Source organism: Diplotaxodon limnothrissa, linkage group LG1 (assembly GCF_057381915.1).
Source record: "Diplotaxodon limnothrissa isolate DT_005_m linkage group LG1, D_limnothrissa_male_GT1.1, whole genome shotgun sequence".
NCBI classification, from domain to species: Eukaryota; Metazoa; Chordata; class Actinopteri; order Cichliformes; family Cichlidae; genus Diplotaxodon; species Diplotaxodon limnothrissa.
In genome coordinates this window covers 19,773,815-19,800,837 of record NC_140596.1, presented here as the reverse complement: position 1 = coordinate 19,800,837, position 27,023 = coordinate 19,773,815, and the positions used below count along the sequence as shown (strand labels likewise).

The 27,023-nt window shown below is 44.1% G+C and overlaps 2 protein-coding genes across 2 annotated transcripts in view; one reads left to right on the top strand and one right to left on the bottom strand.

Moving 5' to 3' along the window:
- The window catches only part of myo1ea (myosin IEa), a 50,661-nt gene extending 40,181 nt beyond the window's left edge, over nt 1–10,480 (top strand). Inside the window, exons 20-29 of the mRNA XM_085375631.1 lie at nt 1,558–1,672; nt 1,756–1,925; nt 2,004–2,149; nt 4,918–5,064; nt 5,161–5,318; nt 5,627–5,716; nt 5,807–6,011; nt 6,896–6,931; nt 8,772–8,941; nt 9,028–10,480. Coding sequence (XP_085231757.1) covers nt 1,558–1,672; nt 1,756–1,925; nt 2,004–2,149; nt 4,918–5,064; nt 5,161–5,318; nt 5,627–5,716; nt 5,807–6,011; nt 6,896–6,931; nt 8,772–8,941; nt 9,028–9,104 — 1,314 coding nt within the window. The 3' untranslated portion in view covers nt 9,105–10,480. The remainder of the gene's footprint in view (nt 1–1,557; nt 1,673–1,755; nt 1,926–2,003; nt 2,150–4,917; nt 5,065–5,160; nt 5,319–5,626; nt 5,717–5,806; nt 6,012–6,895; nt 6,932–8,771; nt 8,942–9,027) is intronic.
- A 1,772-nt stretch (nt 10,481–12,252) lies between these two features.
- Nucleotides 12,253–27,023, bottom strand: part of rnf111 (ring finger protein 111) — a 39,083-nt gene continuing 24,312 nt past the window's right edge. Inside the window, exons 9-16 of the mRNA XM_085375527.1 lie at nt 20,204–20,510; nt 20,002–20,127; nt 19,569–19,677; nt 18,989–19,069; nt 16,685–16,780; nt 16,308–16,394; nt 15,809–15,912; nt 12,253–13,874 (exon numbers count right to left, since the gene is read on the bottom strand). Of these exons, the coding sequence (XP_085231653.1) occupies nt 13,757–13,874; nt 15,809–15,912; nt 16,308–16,394; nt 16,685–16,780; nt 18,989–19,069; nt 19,569–19,677; nt 20,002–20,127; nt 20,204–20,510 (1,028 nt within the window). The 3' untranslated portion in view covers nt 12,253–13,756. The remainder of the gene's footprint in view (nt 13,875–15,808; nt 15,913–16,307; nt 16,395–16,684; nt 16,781–18,988; nt 19,070–19,568; nt 19,678–20,001; nt 20,128–20,203; nt 20,511–27,023) is intronic.

Sequence of the window (27,023 nt, the reverse complement as noted above, 5' to 3'; positions counted from 1 at the left end):
TTCGATTTGAAGAGTCAGCCAGATGTTTGTGTAATAAAGACATTAGGAAGTTTGCCACCATTTCCTTCTCGCTTCCACTAATATTAACCAAAACACCACCTGCTGTTTGCTCCTGGTGTTGTCAGCCGGGAAGTGCAATCACTCTCACAGCCTCTGTGATTTTGTGGTGTCACTGTTTCTGTGACTCAGTGTATTTTTCTGCTTGCAGCCTTTCTGGGTGAAGTTTGATCTGCTGTGTTGTGTTTCGGTCTTGCTTGCGGTTTGTTCCTGTGGCCGGCTCTGTCGATGCCAAGCCTATTGCAGCACCGGGCAGGATGTTTAGTCTGGCAGGGAGAGGGCAGAGAGTGTGATTGCGTGTCCCGACGCCCATCGGGAAATGACATATCCCGGTGACAAGATGAGTCTGCTCATAAGTGCTAGCGAGGACCACAAACACTTGTAATTTTAAGGATTATTGTAATTAAATTCTAAGTTTTTCTACTTTAAAGGGTAAGTGTTAATGTCTTTGAGTCCATCTCGAAGCAAAGATCAGAATCCTGTTCACACTGGACGTTTATAGATATTTTTAGTTTAAACATGTTCACCGTCAGCTCTGCAGCTTTGCAGGGCATCACTCTGTTGATTCAACTGCCAAACAATTTCATTACAACAATCCAAACAAGCTGTGGCTGTTTGTCGTCTGCCAAAAAATGACTGCTGCTATTTAAACAGGTGCAAATGACTTGTTGGCCTATAATCCATCAAATATATCTCTCATGAATGATATCCAGCCATTTAGAGCCAGAAAACGTCCTGTCATAAGGTTAAAGCTGAAATCTGTTTGTTCTGGCAAAGTGACTTTTATATATCCTTTATTTAGCTGGGTAAAATGTGTCGTTGGCATTAAAAATGTATTTTTCTGGAGAGATTTGACCAAGAGGGCAGCAAAAATTGCAAGAAACATAACATAATAGTTCTATACAGATATTTTAAACAACAAACAAACAGGACTGGATCGTCATAAAGATGCTGGCAAAACAGGTGATTTCTTTATTTTTTATATATATATATATATGTATGTATATATATATATATATATATATATGTGTATATATATATATATATATATATATGTGTATATATATATGTATGTGTATGTATATATATATGTGTATATATATATGTATGTGTATGTATATATATATATATGTATGTATGTATGTATGTATGTATATATATATATGTATGTATATGTATATGTATGTGTGTGTATGACTTTCATAAATCCTGTTGACTATTTACCAATATAAGCAAATATATCACACATGAAAAACACACAGGAACATTGGAAATCACTTTTTGGCATGACACGGGTCTTGTTGTCAGACACCAGCACTTCACTTCTGCACTGTAATAAAAATGACGAGCCGACAGCTCGGTTTGTCTATTTAACTGTACTCAGGTATGTTCTGTATGCATTCCTCCCACTGAGTTCATGTAGGTGTGTCTGTGTTTGGGTTTGTGCAGTGAGCTGAACTCGGCATGTGTCATCCTGAGTCTCGCTCTTTGTCTTTACAGCTGTTTCTGCTGGAAGAGACGAGGGAGCGCAAGTTTGACGGCTACGCCCGGACCATCCAGAAAGCCTGGAGGAAATATGTGGCCCGCAAGAAGTATGTTCAGATGAGGGAAGAAGGTGAGTGAGGGAGCGACTTACTGCCGGAAGTATCTACCTGCCTGGCGCTCCCGCTCTTATCCTCTTTGTCTGGGTTCATTCAGCTTCCAATCTGCTGCTGAACCGAAAAGAGAGGCGGCGACACAGCCTCAACAGAAACTTCGTAGGTGACTACCTCGGTATGGATGACCGGCCTGAGCTCCGGCAGTTTCTTGGAAAGAGAGAAAAGATCGATTTTGCGGACAAAGTCACAAAATACGACCGTCGCTTCAAGGTTGGTTCAATTAAATTTTCAGTCTGGTTTTCCAACAACTGGCAAAATAGTAACATTGTGTTTTCCTTCTTCAAATAGGCAATTAAGAGAGATTTGATCCTGACACCAAAATCTGTGTACCTGATTGGAAGAGAGAAGGTGAAACAGGGGCCAGAGAAAGGGCAGGTGACAGAGGTGCTGAAGAGGCGGATCGATGTGGACAAGATCTTAGCGGTGTCTCTGAGGTGCAAAATGCTTCCTTCACATCTGAGTAACATCATTCAAAAGAAATTATAGTATTGCCTTTTCCAGGTCCAGAGAGCTTACAACTTCTAACTCCTCCACAAAACTCAGAGAGAAAGGTTTTCTCCTGAGAGAATGATGCTAGAGCAGATATTTCCAAACTTCAGGCCAACACGGCGCAAAGATGAAACCTTTAGTCCAGTCTTTCATTATCAGTCAGGCAGAAAGTTCAATATTATTTTTATGTTTTCGTAAATTCAATCAGCAGGCTTTCTTCTGCCACCCGACGGGCACGGCTCCGCTAATGACGAGACCAAAGACGAGTTCATGATCTGCAACCCTGAACTGGTGAAGGGGTTAAGAAAATGGATGTGTTATCATTTTATTCGGCTTCTTACCTAACACATTTCCACATGGTTAAGTGGCAAATTTAAGCCTTTACAATTGTATATTCCAGTCTATCTTTCAATTTAAAATAGCAGCAAACTTAATTTCTTTAGTATTTTTATTTTTACTCACATTAAGGAGAATATTGGTGCCATCCTGGATTCATTTCCACTGTCTGGGTCGACTTTGCATGTTCTTCCCATGTCTGTGTGGGTACTTTGCCTTTTCCTACAGTCCAAAGACATGCAGTTAGTGGCATTAAGCTAACTGGTGATTCTAAATTGCCCATAGGTGCGACTAGTTATCTGCCTCTCTGTGTGTTAGCTGTGTGACAGACTGGTGACTTGTCCGGGGTCTACTTCGCCCTATAGCAGCTAGGAGTGGATAAGTGGAAGAAAGTGGATGAAGGGGTACTTTATTTTCCATCACATAACTTTAATGCAGGTTTATTGTAGCTCAAAGCAGGAACAGAAGTCATTATACTGTCTAATAATTAATAGAATTAATAACATGTGCCACACAAATGGCATCCATAAAAACAAATTTGGAGCTTATTCTGTTTACATAAGTCAACTCTAACTGCTACGTCCTGCTGCTACACCACATCCTGCTCTCTAGAAAATCTACCTACAGCAGCATTTTTATTTTGGTGTATTTCAGAATTTACACTGCACAGCCACAAGAAAAGCCACACACTTCATTCGACCCCGTTTAGCTTTGATCACAGCGCGCGATCGCCGTGGCATCGTTTCAGTGTCGCAACAATTATTTCCATCTATAGTTGCATTCTTTTTTTTCGAAGATCTTGCACTGATGATGCTGATGAGAGTCCGACTGCTGCGTAAAGTCGTCTCCATCGTATCCCAAAGGTTCTCAAAGAGGTCGAGAACTCCGGACTCTGGTTATTGAGTGTATTCAGATAGTCAGCTGAACTCATGTCTTTTTGAGCACATGATGTTGCCTAACCTAGACCTGACCAGCTGAAGTAATTCCAGATCATAACCCTGCACCCACACGCTTGCACTTCATCCGCCTTTCTTCTCGTGCCGATCACTCCTGGATCACAGTCGGTCTCATCAGAGCACATTTCCATTGCTTCAGACTCTAATCTTTATGCTCCCTGGCAAATTGAAACTGATAAGTGTGTTTTTATTAAGGCTACACAACTGTTCTCTTCTTGCTATATTTGTGGAAATGCTCCAACCTTCACTTTTAAACATAGCTGTGAGTTCTACTGTAGATTTTATATATTTTTAATTATGTGATTTCTCTCCGATCTCGATTATTCAGGATTTTTTTTCCCCCCCGACCACATTTATCAGAGATGATGGTTCCCTACTACCCGTCCAGGACTCAGTTTTCGTAGTTTCGCCAATCACCTTAGTAGTTTTCTTTCCTCGTTACAGGCCAGCAATTTGACTCCAATGAAACAGCTTTTTTCACGCTTATGAGACTTTAGGATTAAGTAACCTTTTCCCAGCCGAAACATATCAATCGCTGCATCAATCCCTCCAGGTGGTGAAGCTTTTTTTTCCAGTGTATTTTTCTGCTACTTTAATCAGAAGTAAAGTGCACGCTAATATTGTTGATTTTCAAACTTCAGCCCCTGCTCTGCACTCCTCTCCGTTATCTCAAAGCTGATGTTCTGAATCACACGTTTCTATGAGCAGAGGTACATACCAGCAGATATTTGACTGTTTCCAAAACAAGACAACATCTGATTCTGTGGACACTGCACTGCAGAAAGCCATGAATCCACTTCAAAGTCACAGTCTGGATTTGTAATCAAAGAAGTTCCCATGTTGCTGTAAATGTCACACAAGGGACGCGGAAAACATGTGGAGTATATTTAAGCTGCTTGTATATGTTAGTGTTTTCAGGTCTGACTGAAACCAGTTTAGTCCACATCTCCAAAACGTTGCTAAATTACTCAAAAATGCTATAGTGGGGAAAGAACGTTGATCAGTTTATTGTGAAAGTGCGGGGAAAAAAGGAGCTGAGAGACTTATCGTAGCTTTGTTGTTCATGGGAACGCAGCATAGCTCGTTTCAGAGGTGGAGCTGCTGGAGTAACATGTGGCTTTTGAGTCAGCGGGGTAATACAGACCAGGTGGTGCAATGAGCGAAAGCAGGAGTTGTAAAAAGCTCATCAGAGAAAAACCCGACTTCTCTGGGAGGAACAAAGTATCCTTGTGCGGGTTACGGGCTCAAGCTGTCGTCCCTCCTCAGATGTGAGCCGCTTTGTGAGGCTCTTGATGCAAATGTGAAAGCTGATTCTGACTCGTGATCTTGGCTTCTGTCAAAGTTTCACAGAAAACGGAAAAACGGGGAGATTTGATCTGTTATAACACTTAAAGTTTCCCTTGCTTTGTTCGTCCTTTCAGCACAATGCAGGACGACGTCTTGATACTGCACGAGCAGGAGTACGACAGCCTGCTGGAGTGCATTTTTAAGACAGAGTTCATCAGCTTGCTTGCTCAAAGGTTTGAGGAGAAAACCCAGAGGAAGCTACCGCTTAAGTTCAGTAACACGTAAGTAAACACTTCAATAGTAAACATAGAAGCCAAAAGGACAAACAAGACAAAAACAAAGTCCGATGATATAAAAATGTCTGTCGTGTTTCTCAGACTGGAGATGAAGTTGAAGAAGGAGAACTGGGGCTTCTTGAGTGGCGGCGGCTCCAGGCAGGTCACATTTGTCCAAGGTCAGGGAGACATGCCTGTCCTGAAGCCTTCGAGCAAATCTCTGCAGGTCAGCATCGGACCCGGGCTTCCCAAGAATACACGTGAGTATGAACGAACCTGTGGAAAGGTTACCTGCTCTCACAGTGAGCCGTAATCCACCAAATGCTGCGTTTCCTTCTTTGAGAGGTTGTTTGTTTGTGGAGCCATTTCATGCCTTTTTGTGTTACTGAGAAAGAAGTTGTCCCTCCAATTATTGTTAGATCCAAATCCACTGTGGTTGTGAGCAGAGGCAAAACTGCAAAAATGATCTTTTTATCCAACAAATTATGGATCCAACTGTGTTTTAGTTTTGTTTATCTAAATTACAAAGCTGCTGGTTAGTTAATATCTGAATATCTCTCCCCTTTAGGCCCAACCAGGAAGAGCTTCACTCAGAGTCGCTCAAACATGTCCAGAAGCCACCAGCACACCCCATCACGAGCTGCACCGGGACCTCCAGGTACAGCGTCCGAGCAGCTCGCTGGTCACCTGTCCCGAGTGAATCATCTCTCTCACAGCTCACATGACAACAAAGCTTTTCTTTCTGCAGTTTCACACCAGAACGGTGGCATAAAAAACACCAACCATGTCACCAATCAGAGAAATTCACAGCATCACAGCAAGAGGCATCCATCGTCCCACAACTCAGCGCACCCGGTCCTGCCCAGCAACATCAACCAGGTGAAGGAGCGAGGCGGCAGTCGCCAGCAGCCGAACTTAGACTGTCTGAGAGTCCCCGATCAAGGAGCAGCAGGGTGAGAAACCGGCACACACTGTAGCCAAACAGTCCAGGCAGGAACAGACAGACTAACTCACCCACACAAAACAAGGACTTTCCCATCACCGCTTCAAGCTTTTAATTAGTTTAAATTGTGCCTGAACTCCTCATACTGCTGTAAGTTACACCTGTTCTTTAGCATCTACACTTTGCTTGGTTAATGTTGTCGTCTCCCAGCTTTGAAATAAAAATGTCACAGCTGATTTGTACGTTGAAAGAGTCACCAGCAAGTCAGCAGTCAAGCAAAGCTAGCTTTTATCTCTGACACCTGTTGGCTGAATCTTAATTGTATGACTAACGTGATGTTTCACAGAGCTCAGCTGAAAGAAATCAGCAGTTTATCAACTCATCTTTTTGATTTTCAGCTAAAAACAAATGTCGCTCGTTGTCCTTAAACTTAATGTGACACAGCACTGTTTTAGCTCAGCTTTGAAATCCCATTTGATGAGAATTTACACTTGCACCTTAAACTATGTGGATCTTTTAGTCCCAGGAACTTTTCTCAAAGAATTTAAAGGTTCCTTCTGACTCTTTCTTGCTCTTTGTTGGTTTAAAACCCTAAGTTCCTCAAAAGGTTCCTGTTTCCCGGATAAACTCATGTGGTGGAAAAGTCCTTTTTTTTTTCTATTGATTCTGTGTTAATAAACGTATGAAGTCATGTAATTATTTGGCGTTGTGTAACGTACAGTTTTCCTGTGTTTAGATGTCCAATGTCCAAACCCAGTTTCATAAAATAAGACAGTAGTCAGGCTCGTGTCACGAACACAGTTATAAACGTCGTATTAAAATGACTATAGACACTCTCACACATAGCTGTGTTTCTGTATTTTGACATAATTTGGATAATTTATTCTTTTGTAGTCCTGGAGGCAGACCGCCCACTTCAAACGGAGGAATGTGAGTTGGAGTGTTTGCAGTGTTTTGACTGGTGTTTCATGAGTGCAAAAGTTTGCAGCAGCAGGAAATGCTCATGCATATTCTCTTGTATGATTAAAATTCGACTTCCTGTCGTAGTATGCAACTAAGATTTTATTTTATTTTTATTTCCTGCTCCTGCTGCTGCTCTGTTTCAATCAAGTGGGAATTCTTTCTCAAATTTTTTTTTTCATTTGTAAACAAGATTTCTGGGAGGTTGAAAGAATCCTTCTGTGCTTTTATTGATTTATTTTAATATTGGTTCAATTTTAATATCACAGGAGTAAATAATTTTATTGGGTCAATGCATAAGTTACATATGTATAAAACAGGCTGCTTCACTGCCTGTTTAAAGTTCAGTGTATAAAAGACGGATGTGTCATACGGCACTAAAAAGTGAAGCCACTGGAGATGTGCCTCAAACCTGCGTTCTTTTTCGTGGCCAGCAGGGGGCGACCTTTCTGGTTTTAAACAGAAGCCCGGTTGCAGTGAACACTACAGCTCATTGATCTATGGCCTTACTTATTATTTGTTCTTTTTTTTGTTGAAGTTGATACATAAGACATCTACAATATAACTCATGTTATAGATTATCCCTACAGGATAAAAAAAAAAAACTATGATAAAGCAGGGTACGAGCTCTCTTTGGTCAGAACGTCAGAACACCTGAATGATGATGATGATGGTGAATTTGCTCCGCCTGACCAGCAGGTGGCGCCATAGAGACTGCATCCCTCTTTTATTTACAGTGTACACCGATCAGCTGCAAAATTATACCTAATATTGAGTTGGTACCAAAACAGCTCTGACCTGCCAGGGCATGAACTCCACTAGCCCACTGATGGCCACAACCATCAGGGAATAGTTTCAATGAAAAAGTGTACATGGTCTGCACCAACACTTGTGTAGGTGTTACATGTCAAAGTAACATCCACATGGATGGTAGGACCCACGGTCTCCCAGCAGAACACTGTCCAAAGCATCATGCTGCCTCCACCAGCTTGCCTTCTTCCCATAGTGCATCCTGATGCCTGGTCTTTACCAGGTAAAAATGGACACACCTGCCCATCCACGTGTTGTAAAAGAAAACATGATTCATCAAACCAGGCCACCTTCCTATATTGCTCCATGGTTCGGTTCATTGTTGGGCATTTTGTTGGTGGACAGGAGTCAGCACGGGCACCTGGCTGTTCTGGTTATTCTGACTCCTTTCTATCAGAACCAGCTTGAACTTTCTGGCCAATTTGAGCTACAGTAGCTCGTCTGTTAGATCGGACCACAGGAGCCGGCCATTGTTCCACATAAGAGCTGCAGTTTTGAAGGCGCTCTGACCAAGTCACAATTTGGTCCTTCTCAAACTTGCTCAAATCCTTCTAACATCAACCTTGAGGTTTTCACTTGCTCCCAAATACATCCCGTACACTAACTCGCGCCGTGGTGACGAGAGAATCAGGTACAGCAATATGCAAGTAATGGAATGCAGCCAGTATGCAGAAAAAAGGTGCTGCTGACTTGGGATCAGCACTCTGTGCTCCTGAGGGCTTCACAAACACATTTTAGGTTCAGTTGCAGGCATAGAGATGGCATGCACCATATCGCCATCTTGTGTCTGATTTATGAACTGCTGCTATCTCTTTAAAACACTTTCCGTTTGATTACAGTGTTGATTGGAAAATGAAAAATCTTAATCCTCAAATCGGTGTTTCCTGGTTGGTATATGGTATAATGAGATGGTGGTTATGCATGCCCTCGTATTCTGAGATCGACCATAGACAAAGTCACAAACGCGTTTCTCTCTTTGTTTCTCTCGATGTTACCTCAGGGCCCACAGACCGTCAGCCAGCAGGCCTCCGCCGGGAGGAGGACGACCCAAGCCTGCACCCAAACCCAAGCCCCAGGTGCCCCAGTGCAGAGCTTTGTACGCCTACGATGCTCAGGACACAGACGAGCTCAGCTTCAACGCTGACGACGTCATCGACATCATCAAAGAGGGTAAGCGCAGGGCGAAAAAGGCATTCAGGGGCTTATTTGTCATCTATTTTTCATGAGACGCTAATTTAGTCGTGTTTGTCGGCCAGATGTGTCCGGGTGGTGGACAGGACGCCTTCGTGGGAAGCAGGGACTTTTCCCCAACAACTACGTCACCAAGATCTAGGAGCTGCAGGTTTCACAGCACACGGAGGAGAGAACGCTTCATCCCAGCTGACCTTCTCAGAGGAAGGGGCGGAGCTTAGAAGCTTACAGTTGGAGAGAGAAGCACAATGAGACACTTCCTCCACTTTACTGCCTTAGAGTACACGAATGTAACTCCCGGTTACACCAGCAGACTAAAAGATCATCGAGCTTGAAATGAGGCTCTAAAGACAAAGAAGACTGTTTGACCCCAGGGTCTGATTTCTTTTCCCTTCACAGTCCCTCTGAGTACTGAACAAAACTATTTATTGTATTTATAGCTTCTGTGTTCTCCTTACTGTCATTTATATCTTGCTGAGGACTTTTAGCTCAAAACATTTTTGAAGCGCTGGAATGAAATCTGCTAAATCTGTGGGACCAGGCTGTGATTTTTACTCTCAACACGTTGTTTTGTTTAGCTTGTTTTAGATGAAGGTTTGATTGCCGAAGCAAACGTGGATGTGTCCGTGTCAAAAATGAAGTGACTGCTGTTTTACCAGGAAATATTTATTTTTGGTGCAAAACTGTAACTACTTTCCAGGAACACATATTCATTAAATCGCCACACTGTGATTTCTAATGATTAGAAATACCAAAGCAATACCCAAACCAGTCAAAGGGCAGTGTAGTAAAGTGGTTAATCACTATGTCTTTGCTTTTCTAGCACACCAGTATATTAGACTAACAGTAGAGGCCATGTATACTGTAACCTGAGCATGCTGTCTGCGGTCTATTAGCACTTTATTAGCACCGGTACTACCTTGGACACAGACATCGTTCATGCCACAGCCAGTAAGTCAAGTTGATGAAGGACAAGTTGCCAAGATAGCAATAAGTCGCTTTGGTAATTAATTTGTTTACATTAAATGTTAAAAACAGGCATTTTAGATCTGATTCTGTATATGTGTTCATATGTAGGAGGATGCCTGGTGCTGGTTAGAATTTAAATTAAATATTTTTTTGTTTTGTATTTTCTCTGAAGGATTTTAACATGCTGGTTTTCATCTGCCTTTGTTGCTCACAGATCTGCTTTATTTCCTGTTCCGCTCGGTGTGGTTACTATCACAGATCACGGTGAACGGATTTTTGTTTCGTCAAGTGCACCGATTTGTTTTTAGGTGAATTTGTTGCCATTTTTCCCTGTGGCGCTGCAAACTATTTAACTTGTGCTCGACTGTTTCTGCACATCTTTTTGCACTGCTTTCATTACTTACACATTCCTTTTTTTTCCAAATAAAATAACCACATTATACTCTGGTCAGTGACAACTGCTGGGACTTCTGTCATAAAACCTCTGCATCATGAAATATAGTTTGAACAGATGGTGGAAAGTATCCTTGTGCAATACACAACAGTAGATCAGTCCTTTAATAAAGCATGTAATACTGCATATTTAACTGCTTTGGTTTGTTTTATTGTCAAAGAGGCTTTCATGTTGTTTACATCAAATTCTGACCCTGCCATCAGAATCTCACAGCAGATGTTTTTCCAATCTTCAGTTCTGTAAATATTTGGTGAACCTGTGCGATTTGAAGGCTGAGTTTCCTGTTCTTAGCTGACAGGAGTGACACCCACTCCTTAAGGTCAGACGTTTCTACATTCATAGATACTTTTCTTCATACTTTGGATTAGTTTGATTAGTTTTCACTTAATGATGCCTTTCTATCAGCACAAAGCAGTCTGGTCATCGAGACATTCTCTGGTGTCAACAAGGTATTTTCTGTAAATTTTAGAAATTGGTACTCAGACCTGGACCGTCTGTCACCAACATGCACGCCACATTCAAAGTCACTTAAATAACTTTTATTTTTCATTCTGATGCTCAGTTTGAAAGTCAGCAGGTCTCATCTTGGCCTTGTCCACATGCCTAAATGCACTGGGTGCTGCTGTGTGTTTGGTGATTAGATATTTGCATTAATGAGCAGTTGAATGGTGTACCTAATGAAGACCTGGAGGGTAAATGTAGTGATGTGTATGCCTTTTTTAAAAGTAAATGTCTAAGCTGCAGATTTAACTGTTCAGTAATTTTTTTACCAAAATCTATGTTTAAATTGTGACTGTTTTCTAAAGATTGTCTCTCAGCCCAGCTTTACAGGTACAAGAGACTTTTACCTTGAAATAGTTTTACTCAGCTGAAACAGAAAAAAATGTATCTGTGCTGGCAGGAACATTTCCTACTTATGTCTTCTACATTGTTTTTATTGAGGAGGATCTGTCACACCCTCCACTGTGCAGCTGCACTCAGGGCCACAGCTTTGCTGGAAGACTGCGTTTCATTTCCACCTTGTGGCTACAATCGGTACTGCAACATTTTGAATAGTTGACCTTTAACATTTATGTTATCTGAGAAACGTCTTCTTTTATCGGTTGTGATAAATGCATTTATCTTCTTTAGACACTAGTAGTTTTTAATCACATTCATTTTAACTATGGACCATTTCGAAAAACTGACTAGACTTGCTCAGTTTCTTCTGTCTTTTTGCTTTAACAAAATAACAATTTCCTAAATGGAATCACCTCACTCACCTGGTCCATAACAGACTTTCTAATTATTTATATCAACTTATTAAAACCAGAACAGCACTGATTAGAGAAAATGATTGATTAAAATGATCTTACATTAATTTATTATTTGAAAATAGAAGTCCTTTTTAATAATACAATAAATAATGACAATAACGAGAAAGAATAAACTTGATATCATCTACATGTTCTCGATCTAAGGCTTTCTGAGATTACATATCACAAAAACGTCTGGAGGTCAAGCACTAGGAAAGTTTGGAAACTGCACATCTATTCTATCTATATCTATCGCATCAGATTAATATATAATGAGATTAGTAAAGAGTAAATGTGCCTGTAGTAATAGTGATCATTTTCTATATCTGACTGATTTTTGTACATTTGTGTATTTATTTAACCCAAAGATGAAGTTTGGGAAGTCAGGTCTGTAAATTTGTGCTTTTATGTTGGTTTTTCTCCAATATAAAAGATTTAAGATTTTACATGATCTTTAAGCCAATGCAAATTTAATGACAGATAAGCATGTACTATGAAAGCCAGTGAGAAACTCGCATGTCTGATGAATCAGAAAAACGCCAAAGAAACGACACAATTAAGTTATCCAAGTTTATTAATATCATTTTTTAAAACTAATAGAAATCCCACAGAATATGATCCTGGTGCCTTTAAGAATGCATGGCTACCTGCTTTAAGTACTGCATTTCAACACTCCATTCAAAATTTTAATTTTTCCGTTTTTACTATTCGTCAGAGTGGAAATACATGGCCTCAGCACACTGTCATATTCACTACGGTCCTCCTACCCTTTTCTCTCTTGTGCAAGTCTATGCGAGTGAGTTAGTCGACAGCATTAGTGTTTTTTTCTTTTCTTTTCTCAGCGGCCAAAGCAGACGCCGCTGCTCAACTACAGAGAGACAAAAAAGGGAGGGTGGGTGAAATGGTTCGACGTGTGAGAATAAACAGTAAATATTCATCTCCCATTGAGCTGTGTATTTCCCTCTGAGCACACACGCACGCGCGCACACATATACACACAGGAAATCAACGCCACTGCCAGTTTCAAATTGACAAAATGATCCCAGGTTGCGGGGTCGTGCGTCGACCTGAGATCACCTCACATAAACCTAGCGTCCGCAGGCCCGTCTGCAGGAAGGAACCCCAAACAGAATGAAGAAAAGATTCACAGCAGATCCCGACAATCGTTCGGTTTAGAAAGAACAGTCAAAGAGAGGGAGGTGACATTCTTTTTTCTTTGTCCTCTAAAATACATCGGATGGTGGTGGTAACGGTGTTGTAGTCAAAATGAAGGTGCTGGAAAACGGGGGAAGGGGCGGGTGGTGTAATCGTAGCAAAGCGTGTGCATATTCTGGGAGTGAGGTGAACATCTGAGTTTATTTCCACTCTAGAAATACTGGGTGTGCACTAATACAGCAGCTGATCTGTTAACATAGTTCCCTAGTTAGGAATGTCTTGATTTACTTAAAAAAAAAAGAAAAGAAAGGAAAGGAAAAAAAAAAAACATCTCTCACTAACAATCCACATCTTCTAAACATAAACTAATCAATGATACAATGATTGGTAAAATGAATCCTGCAATGTTTGTTTTGTTTTTTGTTGTTTTTCTTTTTTTTTCCTTAACTGGAGGTTGACATTCTATTCTAGTAAAGCGAGGCATTGGGTTTACAGAAATGCATCTTTACTAGAGCAGCTATCCTCACCTGCAACTTGTTAGGCCGTTTCGAGCCCACGTTATATGTGCAAAGAAATGCATTGCGAGGAAACATGCAGAGAAACAGAACGCAAATGACACTTGAGGAAACGATCAAAAAAGCTACATAAAAGCTTTATAAATACAATAAAATCTTAAACCCTTAATGGAGAATTCTAGCTGTTGTAGTAACATGTGATAGCTGGCACTCTAGGCTCAATGCTTTTATTTTTTTCTCTGTCAGATGTCTTTTTTTTTTAATATCCTTGCAGTAGAGCTGCTGCAGGGGTAATTCATGCCATCTTTGGTTGACTGCAGTACTGAAGAGAAATTAATATGATCTCAAAATAAATTTTTAACAAAAGGGTTGTTAGAAAAGAAAAAGGGGGAAAAAAAAAACAGCATCAACTCTCAGCAGACAACTGCGCCTCAATGTCCACTCTGCAGATGGGGCACTTCTTATTGGTGAGGAGCCACTGATCCACACACAGCTGATGGAAGAGGTGCATACACGGTAGGCGTCTGGAGGGGAAACAGAGGAGAGAGACGTGAGACAAAGAAATAGATTAAGCAGGCCTTCCCTTTCCCTATCTTGTCTTCCTTCTCCCCAACCCGTCGCCCCTCCCTGAGCCTGGTTCTGCCGGAGGTTTCTTCCTGTTAAAAGGAAGTTTTTCCTTCCCACTGTTGCCAAAGTGCTTGTTCACAGGGGGCCATATGATTGTTGGGTTTTTCTCTGTATGTATTATTGTAAGGTCTACCTTAAAATATAAAGTGCCTTGTTGTGATTCGGCACTGTATAAATAAAATTGAATGGAATATGCATGATACAGCAGCACTGCCTGATCATGAGCTTAATTAAAATATAGTTTTGGGTTTTTTTTAAAAATCCGATGAAAACAGCGAAACCTATTTCAAAAACAGAAACGATTGCACTACTTTGTCTACTAAAATCTTTGTTTATGGTCACGTGCAAAAGCCAGGAAATCTGTCTGTTTAAATCTATAAACTATATTAATATTATTCTGAATTCATGCATTTATACTCAAATAACTGAAAGTCAGAAATAAACATTCAACCACTAAAATATTTTTTCTGTTCAGGATGCAAGTAAATAACACATTTTAAAAACATTTTTTCTCATTTTGTAAAAATTTAACTTGATGGATAACAACAATAATTATAATTTAGCCTATTAAAAATATCTTTTTGATTAAAGAGCGTGTGAATATCAGTGAATTAACCATTACAGAAACAGAAATAATGATTTTGGTAATTACAGTTCTGTTTATTTGGCATAAATGTTATACTGAGTGGTGATATTAATAAACTTGCTAAGCACTATGTTACTGTTCAGCTATTTTAAATGATCACCAGTGCACCGAATCCACAGCTAACAACAGGCCCCAAAAACAAAGCTTTCAAAACCCAACATCTTTAGTTAATCAAAGACTGAAATTGTTGTTTTCTGTCACATTAAGTCTTAAACAGGAGCCACTGTTGTGAGTAAAATACAAGCTGTATCAAAACCACCGACTCCCAGCCGGGGCTACCCTAACCCAACAAAATCCAGTGGATAAGCTATACAAACATACAGCTGAGTTATTGGTACATTAAAATGTCATTAAGGTTAAATTAACATTAAAATGGCTCAAAAAGTGAATAAGTTGTATTCTGTAGAAGCTGCATAAAAACAGCTCAAATGAATGAAACTGCTGCATGCTGGTACCCTCAATGCAGAGATGGGTTTAAATACAACAACAGCTGAAAGAAGTCAGGAAATGGCTGAAATAGTGAGCTAACAGCTGTAACAGTTGTCCAGGGCGCACCCTGCCTCTCGACCTACGACAGCTGGGGATAGGCTCCAAAAAACAGAGTTAAGTATATTTTACAATGTCAGACACTGTCAATGAGGAAGTTTTTGATTTGACCGGATAAAAGTGCCTTTAAACACTTGAGTCCATCGTATAATTCATATATTTAAGTTTTCATCTGTATTCCTTACAAACAGAGCTGCCATCTGCTTTCTCCAATTAGGGAAACACTGATTTTAAAACACAGTTTAAATGTAAGAATAAAGACTAAATGTTGTTAGTGAGTAACAATAATTAAGGGATTCGCAATTTGTAGTACACGGTAAAGAAAACAGAAAAACATTTAATTTTTCAGTTTCTCTTAAACCAACAGGGGGCAGAAAATCCTCTTTAAAAGAAATACTTGAGTGAGTGCCAAAACGCAGCACCATGAGGCTTGTAATTTTAAGGCTCTTTGGGATTTTCTGCTGATTACTTTAATGCCTCTGGGTCTTTTTTTTTTTTTTGACATCCTATGAGACAATGTGAAACGGCTAAACTACACCTGCTATCCCACCTGTCTCCGTCACACCCTTGAAAGCGTAATTGAACACACAAAACCGAGCGCGGCGAGCGGGACGAACACCCAGGAGGCGAGACATTTACCTGACATCCTCCCCCTCCTCCAGTATTGACAGGCAGATGGTGCATTTCTCCTCTGTGTCTTCATCTGCCCCCTCGTCTTCGTCTTGCTTACCGTGCAGCTTTCTCTGTTTGTGAGAAACGTTTGTTTTTGATGAGCAGTGTCGATCAACAACTGCTATTACAGATGGTTAAACAAAATCCTATGAATTCAAACACAAGCTACTCAATTAAAACACTGTAGTAAGATTAGAAGTATGTATTAAGTTTGTATTTAAAAAAAAAAAAAAACAAGTGATATTTTTCCGATAAAGAGGTAACTATGTTTACAACAATACATTAGATTTGGGGACAGAGAGAATGGTCATTTTGTCCTGAAACAGAAAAATGTTTTTTAATCAAATCAAAATGATTCAAATCAAAGTAATTAGCCGAATTCCCTGGCCCCCAAGACTAACACTAACATCTACTGTACATGTGAGCAGAGACATGTTTCCAAATTGATTTGTTCATTATTTCTCACCGATTCTGGGTCTGCGTGCATATTTTTCCCAATAGATGCCCAAGCTTCAGGGGTTAACTGTTGGTCAATGTCTCTCTCCAACACCTTCTGTATTGGGTGGCAGGGTGTTAGATTGCTTATTTAGATACATTTGGAAACCTCTACGGAAACTTTGCCCCAACAGATATCGTCACAGCTGCAAATCTCTGGTAAAAGACACTACAGTGTTTTTCTAAATGCTGGCAAAACATCAGATGTTTGAAATGAGCACAAAAGACCACTGCGCACTCTGTCCCAGAGGCAACTGCAGCATACATTCACAACTATAGACAGCAGCTTCAAAATCTGTAAGCACATTATATATTTATTACAACACACACACTCTGACAGGTCCTCACCTTTTTGTACTTGTGTGGGTAAGTGCACCTCTCTATGGTTCCCTGAGAGGCTCCTCGGTTCACAGTCCCCAGTCTCTCCTCTAAATGCAGCAGGTCCTGATTGGAGGGGGAAAAAGCTGACATTTTCTGTACAAACTGACATTTTTCTTCATGGAGAGGCTTTACCAGCTGTTCGATTAATCAATTAAGCAGATAAAGCCTTTGACTAAATGGGTTTCCAAGTAGTCATCGAAAGTCAGATTAATATTTCTAAATCAAGCCAATGGTTTATGCAGTGTCAGCAGGACAGCTGTGGTTACCTACTGAGCCACTCACTGTGCTTGTTGGCTTGTTGAATTGCGTGACTTGGCAAATAAATTCAACTCACTGAGGCAGACGGCTCTGTGAGAAGAAGCTTTCACGTCACGGCTGACAGACACGTGTTCTGGGAGCAATTTTTTCAGGTTAAAGGTTGCTCATGAACATTTGGCCACACCGAGCTCAGAGGTCAATTCACCATTTTGAGACTGTGAGTTGGGGTTGCAGTGTGAGAAGCTCAAAACGGGAACTATTTTCTTTCTATTAAACCACATTCACCACCAAAGACGACGTGTACCGAGCTAACGTTACAGCTCGTTGTGAAGACGAGCGTTACAGCTACAGTTATGAAGACGCTATTGATCTTTACATCCTACCCCGATGTCACAAGTATGAACCTGCCAAAGTTAGACGCACTCCTTTTTCTTGCGGTGATGTGGTTGATGGGTACAGTTTTCTTCAGCAGAAAGAAAACAATTCCTATATGAAAAAATGCCAACGTTTGTGGAATTTTCTGAGCAATCATGTGATGATTGCGTGGACATGACGCCACTGGTGAATTTTTCAAATGTACTTATTTGGTGTTTCAGGCCAAATAAGGCAACTGGGATTGAGTTCCTTTTATATTCAATAGGAGGGAAACATTTTAGATAACACTGCAAAACTCAGACTAAAATAATCTGCAGTGAGGTCCATAATTTGTTGCACAACGAAGTGGTTTTTGTAATTTAGCTGCTAGGATTGGATTTTAAAAATCAAACAATCAATATGCCACTGATATGTAGACTTCAACCTTTAAGCTGAGGGGTTTTATGATCATTTTAGATGAACCGTTTAAGAATTACAGCAAATTTTATACCAGCTGGTTTGGTCACTTCTAAAGTTCCTTACACCAATGTGGTCCAGTCTTAAATAGAATGAATTCTCTGACCACCTCAACAACCCCAAAAGATCACAGATAGCATTACCGTCTATAATCAACAGATGCTTTCATGAATATAAATACATGTAGGGTTTGGAACAAAGTGCAAACCACTGGTTACAGGAAGAACAGATCAGAAAACACTGCTTATAGAGTTCTGGGGAGAGAAAAAAACTTGTGTACACGTGTATATATAAATATATATGGACAAGACGAAACAAACGAAAATTAACTTGTACTATGGGTAACGATCAAACTACATCATCTGTCAAACCTGAGGCAATGTTATGACACGGGCAAATATAGCTGCCAATGGAACCGGGTTACCAACGATGTGACTGCTGATAAAAGCAGCAGAATTGTGAAGTACAGGGCAACAGATTCTGCTCAGATTAAGACAAATGCTACCAAGCTAATCAGATAAAAAAAACATATTTATCAACGTGTCAGAGCACTCCTTACATTGTGGTACATCTTATCTCCTGACAAACACTGAAGGTGGCAGCAATAAAGGGCTGGTAGACTGTCTCAAATTAACCAACAAGGCATTTGATGATGTCCACAAGTTCATCCAGGAATTGAAAACTAATGAATATAAATTTATGTTATTTCATCAAAAAACAAATTTTCAGATGCTGAAAATGTGGGACAATCACAAACTGTGATGCCGTTTGATTTAAAATCCACTGTGGTGGTGTAAAGAGGCAAAACTACAACACTTAAGGACCTAAATGTAGATGTGCAACAGGCCTCAGTGAATCTGATTTTGGTTAATCTGTCTCTTTAATAACCCTGCACTGTTTATTAAACGCTAAAAACTTTCCTTGCACAAACTTCCACTAAAACACCGTCTCCCTTCTTTTTCCTGCGACAGCAGCATTCATCCGATTCCAGCGTGCATTTTCAATAAAAACAAACCAACACTGACGCCATGACAGGATCACAATAATGCTGAGTCATGCGGAGATGAGTCAAGCCATTTTAAAATTTATAGTAACAGACAACCGTGATGAACGAAACAGTAACTCGTACTCGTGTTTTGACCCAACTGTCCTCAGGCTTATACATTTACAAACAGTACTCACCTCATAATTTCTTCCGAAGCCAGTAATTCTAGATGAGATGTACCTAATGTGCGGGTAGGTCACTTCAGATATGCCAGTGTGCTGCAGGGGAGGAAGTTTCATTAAGTTTAGCCTTAAAATACAAGGAATGCAGTCAGTCACACTGTAATGTGGTCCATGAAGGGTGTTGTGTCAGCTTAGCTTTATTAAAAATAAACAAAACCAACATGTGCTGCTGCCATTTCTAAAACTGAAGCCAAGTTTCAACAAAATAATGTAATTAATTAAAAACTTCTGAAAATGCAGGCACTGCATATGTGTAATGATAAAGGTCACAGATGATAGATTCCTTAACAACTGTCGGCTATATTTGCGCAGGATGAGAGTCGAGGATTTTTTTGGATTTGTTGAGTGTGCACTCGAAATGGTTGATGAGCCACTATTAATTGCTAATGAATTATTCATGGGTTCACTAAACCATCCTTGAAATAACTGATGTTATAAATAAGGAGCAAACTCCATTAATCGCAGCCAAACTCCATATAAAAGTGATTCATTTTCATGTATGCTAATGGATGCCTGTGTGCTGAGGGTTTCTCACCATGAAGGGGATGGGGAAGTGGTGCAGTCTTGGGGGAGGGTGGTAGTGTGGCAGGTGGGAGTGCAGGTGCCCTGAAGGGAACGGGGCTACGGCTTCGATGCCGAGCTCCCTGTTGACACAAGGCGGTGAGTCATTATTACATCAAACCACATCAATCCAAATAATCATGTAAGTGCAGTCACATTAAATATCTATAATACTGTTTCTAAAGGGTACTTCACTTCATGGGCATTCAGTTTATTTAACATAGAAAAATAACTTCAGTTTGTGACATGATAGGAAAGACTAAAAAAAATAAATAAGTTGTGACACTGAGATGGGTCTCCATGTTTCTTCTTTGCTTTCTTTTTGGTAGTTATGAAATCTAGGAATCACTGGATTAGCTAGTATGAAACTTACACATTACACACATTACACTCCTGATGATACTGACCATGCTGTTCTCTGCTCAGGCTGGCGAGGATGGGAAGACATAGTTTGTGGCACATGAATGTGGTGCCCATGGCCGTAGTTGGGGTGCATTCTGTGGGGGTGTGGAGGAGGACGCTCGTGTGCTCGTCTGGAAAGACAGGAAAATACATGTTCAGCAAAGAAAAGCCATCAATTATGTAAGTTTAGCCTGCACTGGTACTCACGTGGGGTGCTGCATCATCCTGCGCCTCTGAACCTCCATCCTATACATGTGCGGCAGGGTCTGGTGGTCCGCAGGGAGATGTTGGGCCAGCTGGGCACTTGGATTAGTGAGGTGGTGGGTGGACAGAGACGGGGGAGGGGCGGGCGGCACGGCGTGGCCTGGCGGGTGGGATGACAGAGGTGCATGAAAGGTGTGGGGAATGAGAAATTCACCTTGTGCTGGGGTCTGAGGTGTAAGCTGGGGGTTCCCATGGGAATGAGGACAGGCGGAAGAGGACTGATGATGCAGTGAACGTGTTAGAGGGCCATCTGGGTTTGACAAGAGATAAAGGGGAAAAGTTAAGACTGTCAAATTATGCAAGGATCTTCGTGTTAAAAAAAAAAAGAACAAATAAATGCAGATATCTTCCGTTTCCAACCTACTCCAATCACAAGTCTAATAGTTGATGGAAAATTATCACTTTAAAATAAAATTATATATACCCAGTATGGCAGAAAGGTTCAGCTTCTCATCTGTCTAAAACAAGATATTTAGCTCCCTACAGTTCCCTTTCAGTCGATTCACTCGGTACAACACATAAGTATGGGATATCACGCCCTCGCGTGTCCTGGCTGAAGAAACCTTTATTCACGCCTTTACGGCAGATGACGTGTGATGACACGCGCAAGGCCCCGCCCGCACATATAGCCGCTGCCATCACCGTCATCCCTCAGTTCTTACGCTCTTCACCTCGCTGAGAACACCTCTGCTGAGTTGGGCTAGCTAGCTACTGCTAGTTAGCTCCGTTGTCTGCCAACTTGAACCTAGCTTAACTGCCCCTGTTGGTGTTAGCCTCCACCGCCCAGCTGGTGCGTAGGCTGCCCGCGGAGCGCTATTTTCAAGTTTTTCTTGTGCAGCGTTTCGCTTTGCGTTTTGGGAATGGACTCCAAACCGAAGCGAGCAAAGCAGAAATCTTCTGTTCGCCCCTGTCCTCAGGGATGTGGTTTCTCTTTGCACGACAGCGACCAGCACGATGCCTGCCCTGTCTGCCTGGGGATCGTCCACGCTAGGAGAGCGTTGACGGAGCCCGAAGCTTGTGCGTTTTGTCGCCAGCTCCGACGCTCGACCCTGGAAAGACGGGCGACGTTTGTGGAAAGAGTGCTGGGACGCTCGGCTGTCGCACGGCATGACCCTCTTCTTTCCGAGTCTGGAGCCCCGGCTTCGTCCGAGTCCGAAGACGAAAATTTTCAGGTCGATGTCCCCGCGATTAGCTGGGCTGACCACATGGAATACGTTGACGGGTTAGCCGATGACGAACCGGAACCATGCAGGAGCGCTGACGGGCTTCAGCCTGGGTTGAAGCCCGCCAGCGCTCCCCAGGAAGACGATGACGTGCTGGACATCGGCCTGGACATCCATGGTTTGTCGGAGGATGAGCAGGAGAGCTCATTGTCGACCCAATATGCCGCCGCTGCTGCGCCGGTCGGCCACGATGACACCTCTCTTTTCTCCCTGTTTCGCCGTGCCGCTGAGAAGCTGCAGGTGGACTGGCCCTCTCCTCCACCAGCTCGGAAGCCGTCGCGGTTTGCGGGTTTTTTCCTTCCACCGGAGCCCGCAACGGCCAAAAACTGCCTCCCCATGTTCCCAGACTTTCTCTGCGAGCTAACAGCGTCATGGGACAAACCTCTGTCTACCCGCGTCACTGTGCCCGGCTATGGACAGTACATGGAATTGGACGGCGCCGAGGGAGCTGGTTTAGCTAACCCACCCCCTATGGAGCCGTCTCTGGCTGCTTATCTGGCCCCGTCCCATAACCATGGTGTCGGTGGCCCCGCAACTCTGCCGTCCAAGCACTGCAGATTCTCGGCCTCGCAGCTGGAGAAGATTTATCGGGCTCAGGCCGGCACCGCTCGAGCCATGAGCTCCGTCACCATGCTCCAGACGTACCAAGCAATGTGCCTGGCGGAGCTTGGATCGCTGGTTCCGGAGGACAGCCCGCTGTCACCTCTTCTTAACGAGGTTAGAGTCACCACGGATTACATCCTCCGTGCGTCTCGCTGTGCAGCGCTCTCCCTGGGCAGAGGGATGGCTTCGACAGTGGTGGCGCAGAGGCACCTGTGGCTGACCCTCTCCGACGTCCCTGATAGAGACAGAGCTGTGTATCTGGACGCACCAGTGTCTGCGGCTGGGTTATTCGGACATTCACTTGAAGCCATTCAGGCTAGATTCGATCTGAGGAAGAAGCAGACGGAAGCTCTGCGCGACATCATCCCCAGACGCCAGCCCCAGCCCAAGCCCACTGCTAGCTCTCACAGGCCCGCCGCTCCTCTGACAGCTGGCAAGAGACCGGCGCCCACTGCTGGAGTGGGAGGGCCGCCGGCGAGAGCACGTACTCCGGCCCGAGCTCCACGCCAGTCGGCCTGGGGCAAAGGCCCTCCCCCGGGCCCCCGACGGGACCCGACGCCCAGGAGGAAGAAGCCTCAGCCCTCCTAGCTGTGATTGCGAGTGGGGAAGGGATCCGGCAGCAGGGAGACGCTGCTCTTACCCCTCTGTTGCCGCACAAGAGGTGCCGCTTAAGTTCTGTTCAGGTTGTCAGCCCCAGAAGGCGCTGCACTTCCCTATCGCGGTCTCCCAAGCACATAACCCCTGCACACGGTTCAGATGTGTTGAATGTTCAAGCGACCACATCGAGTGTTCCCGCTGTTTTTCATTGTTATGCCCCGGAAAAGGTGCACCCAACAAAATGTATAAATGTACATGTTCCCATGTTGCAATCAATAAAGAGTGTTGTTTACTCTCAAACAATCTCAAATGCTCAACCTGCAGGCGAAATGAGCCAGGTCAGGCAGGGGATGCAGTCCCCTGCAGACACACTGGGGGGCGACGGCGCCCCGCCGTCAGTGCTGCAGGCCAGCCGGCTGGCTGCTCACTTCCCTCAGTGGCGCGCTTGCGCCCCCTCTCCGTGGGTGCTGCAAACCGTTGCCATGGGTTACCGGTTGCAGTTCCGGGTCAAGCCGCCTCGTTTCCAAAGAGTCGTGAACACGATTGTCAACCCCGAGGCAGCCTTGGTACTCAGAGAGGAAATACAGGCGCTATTACAGAAGAGAGCAATACGGGTGGTCCCCGCTTCGGAGACGGACAAAGGTTGGTACAGCCGTTATTTTGTCATTCCGAAGAAAGGGGGAGGGCTTCGTCCCATCCTCGACCTGCGAGTCTTGAACACGTACCTGCGAACGTACAGGTTCAAGATGCTAACACTCAGACAGCTCCTGAGTGCAGTCGGCCCGGGAGATTGGTTTGCGACAATCGATCTAACAGATGCTTATTTTCATGTCGCTATACACCCGAAACACAGGCAGTTTCTGAGGTTTGCATTCGAGGGCGTAGCCTACGAATACCTAGTGCTGCCGTTCGGGCTGTCGCTCGCTCCCCGCACCTTTACGAAATGTGCCGAGGCAGCGCTAGCGCCCCTCAGGAAGAGGGGCATCCGCATCTTGGCCTACCTGGACGACTGGGCTCTCGTGGCTTGCTCCAGAGAACAGGCGGAGACGCAGCTGTCGCGGGTTCTGTCACACATTCAGACACTGGGGTTCTCTGTGAACTTTCAGAAGAGCTCGCTAATCCCAGGTCAACAGATCGCTTTTCTCGGTCTGGAAATATGCTCTCTTTCCAGCCGCGCACGGTTGTCAGAGCACAGAGTGGCCGCGTTTCATCGCTGCCTCGCTCAATTTCAGCTGGGACGCAGACTGCGTTTCCAGACGATATTGCGCTTGTTGGGCATGATGGCATCTATGATCGCCGTAGTGCCGCTTGGGCTGTTGAAAATGAGAGCGTTTCAACGCTGGACTCTCTCTCACCGTTTGTGTGCTTCGCGTCACCTCCGGAGGAGGCTGCCGGTAACTGCGTCTTGCATGCTAGCTCTCCGTCCTTGGAGGGAGCCCGGGCTACTGCACCAGGGCTCTCGGATTGGGAGGGTGTTGTTTCGCAAGGTGGTGTCCACAGATGCTTCCCTAAGTGGGTGGGGAGCGCTGTGCGAGGGTGCGTCAGTGAGAGGGATCTGGTCCGCGGCTCAGCGCCAGCTGCACATCAACCACTTAGAGCTGTTAGCAGTGTTCTTAGCTCTAAAGCGTTTCCGTCCAGTCCTGCAGGGCCAGCATGTCTTAGTCAGGACGGACAATTCAACAGTGGTGTCTTATATAAACAGGCAGGGAGGAACACGCTCTCTTCCCCTGTTGCAGCTGTCTCGCTCTCTGCTGTTATGGTGCAGTGTTCATTTTCTGACTCTAAGAGCCACCCATGTCCCGGGCCACCTGAACCTGGGGCCGGACCTTCTCTCCAGGGGGGGTCCTCTGGTGAGAGAATGGAGGTTACACCCTTCAATAGTGGCTCAGATTTGGGATCTATTTGGCGAGGCGCAAATAGATCTTTTTGCTTCCAGGGTGAATGCTCACTGCCCCCTGTACTTCTCCATAATCGACCACGATGCACCCTTGGGCTTGGACGCGCTAGCGCACCAATGGCCAGACGTGCTCCTGTATGCATTTCCCCCAGTGGAAATGATATCTCCAATTCTGGAGAGGGTGCGTCGGCATTCCCTCTCTCTGATCCTGGTGGCCCCTTGGTGGCCCGCGAAGTCGTGTTATGCAGAAATAATCAGCCTGCTTGCAGCAAGTCCTTGGCAGCTTCCTCTCCGCAGGGATCTCCTCTCTCAGGCGGGGGGGGAAGTGTTTCATCCGCGCCCGGATCTGTGGCACCTTCATGCTTACCTGCTGAGAGGTTAAACTTGGTTGCTAAGGGTCTGCCACCTAGTGTGGTAGCGACGATTCAGAGCGCCAGGGCCTCGTCTACTAGAGGCTTGTACGCTTACAAATGGCGAGCCTTCGAGCGATGGTGCCAGGACCGCCACACTCTCCCATTTCAGTGCTCTATTGTGGATGTTTTGACATTCCTGCAGGAGCTGTTGGATAAAGGCCTTTCGTTTTCGACGATCAAGGTTTATTTAGCGGCTATATCTGCTTGTCATATCGGTTTTGACGGGGTGACACCAGGTGCGCATCCCCTCGCCGTGCGTTTTCTGAAAGGGGTTCGCCGGCTGAGGCCCGTGCTTAAGTCCAGTGTCCCGGCTTGGGACTTGTCTTTGGTGCTGGAGGCCCTTTGTGGCCCTCCGTTTGAACCCGTTGAGTCGGTAGATATGAAACTTCTTTCGTATAAGACCGCATTACTTCTCGCTTTGGCCTCGGCAAAGCGAGTGGGGGACCTTCATGCGCTGTCTGTGCATCCTGCCTGCACACAGTTTTCTCCTGATGGCCGCAAGGTCGTATTGCGTCCGAATGCCGCCTATCTTCCCAAGGTCATGCCTGCATCTTATAGTTCAATGGAGTTTGAGTTGCTGAGCTTTTGCTCCCCTCCTTTTGAATCTGAGGAGCAGAGGAGGGTGCATTCTCTTTGTCCGGTGCGTGCGCTACGCACCTACATTGAGCGCACTCGGGATGTGCGTTTGTGTGACCAGTTGTTTGTCTGCTTCGCTAATCCGAATAGAGGTAGAGCTCTGTCCAGACAGAGGCTGTCCCACTGGATTGTAGAAGCTATCTCGCTGGCATACAGCACCGGAGGTTTTGCGTTGCCCCACGGGGTGGGAGCTCATTCCACCAGGGGGATGGCGACCTCATGGGCTCTTTTTAGAGGGGTGCCTGTGGCTGATATTTGTGCAGCGGCTAATTGGGCGTCGCCGCACACTTTTGTGCGGTTTTATCGGTTGGACGTTACAGCCCCTTCGGTGGCTCGTGCTGTCCTTTCTGCTGGGTCTACCACTCACTAAGGATGTGGTGGTCCCGTTCCGGTTCGGTGGCTGCTCTGCGGGGCGTGTATATAGGTCCCATACTTATGTGTTGTACCGAGTGAATCGACTGAAAGGGAACGATTAGTTATGTCTATAACTTCTGTTCCCTGAAGGAGAGGAACGAGGTACAACACAGGGTGGCCCCACTGAGCAGTTGGCTCGGTGAAGAGCGGCTATCGAACTGAGGGATGACGGTGATGGCAGCGGCTATATGTGCGGGCGGGGCCTTGCGCGTGTCATCACACGTCATCTGCCGTAAAGGCGTGAATAAAGGTTTCTTCAGCCAGGACACGCGAGGGCGTGATATCCCATACTTATGTGTTGTACCTCGTTCCTCTCCTTCAGGGAACAGAAGTTATAGACATAACTAATCGTTTTCTTATCAGCTCGCCCTCAAAATCAGTTTGAATACGAGGTTGCTATGGAGCTACTGCGCTCGCAACCAGCAAAGGACATCCCGTGTCTATGACCTATCAAGCCAAGGGACTAAAACCTTTTTAAAGTCAACTATTTAAAACATTGTGAGGCCTGAGCCTTGGACTCATGGGATTTACTTGTTCACATGCTGACCTCACCATTCGAAACTTTTGCTATGTTTAATACAAGCACCAGTTATCCATCCACTTTCTGCCACTCAAGCAGGTCCAGATTGCAGGGTCAGCAGTCTAAGATGAGACACCCAGCCCTCCCTCAGCCCAGCCCTCCCCCAGTTCTTGTGGTGTGGGTGGAGACCAAGACATTCCCAAGTTAGCTGAGATATGAAATCTCTCTAGCATTTCCTTGGTCTGCCCCCGGGCCTCCATCATTTGAAAGGTCAAATACCTGGACCAAGTGGCTCCTTTCTGTGTGGAGGAGTAGCTGCTCTAATCTGAGCTCCTCACCCTATCACTAAAAAGAAATCCATACAATTTGGAGTAGATCATTTCCACTGCTTACATCTTATATCTCATTCTTTCAGTCACTACCCAGAGCTACCTATAGGTGAGAATAAGAACGACCCCTG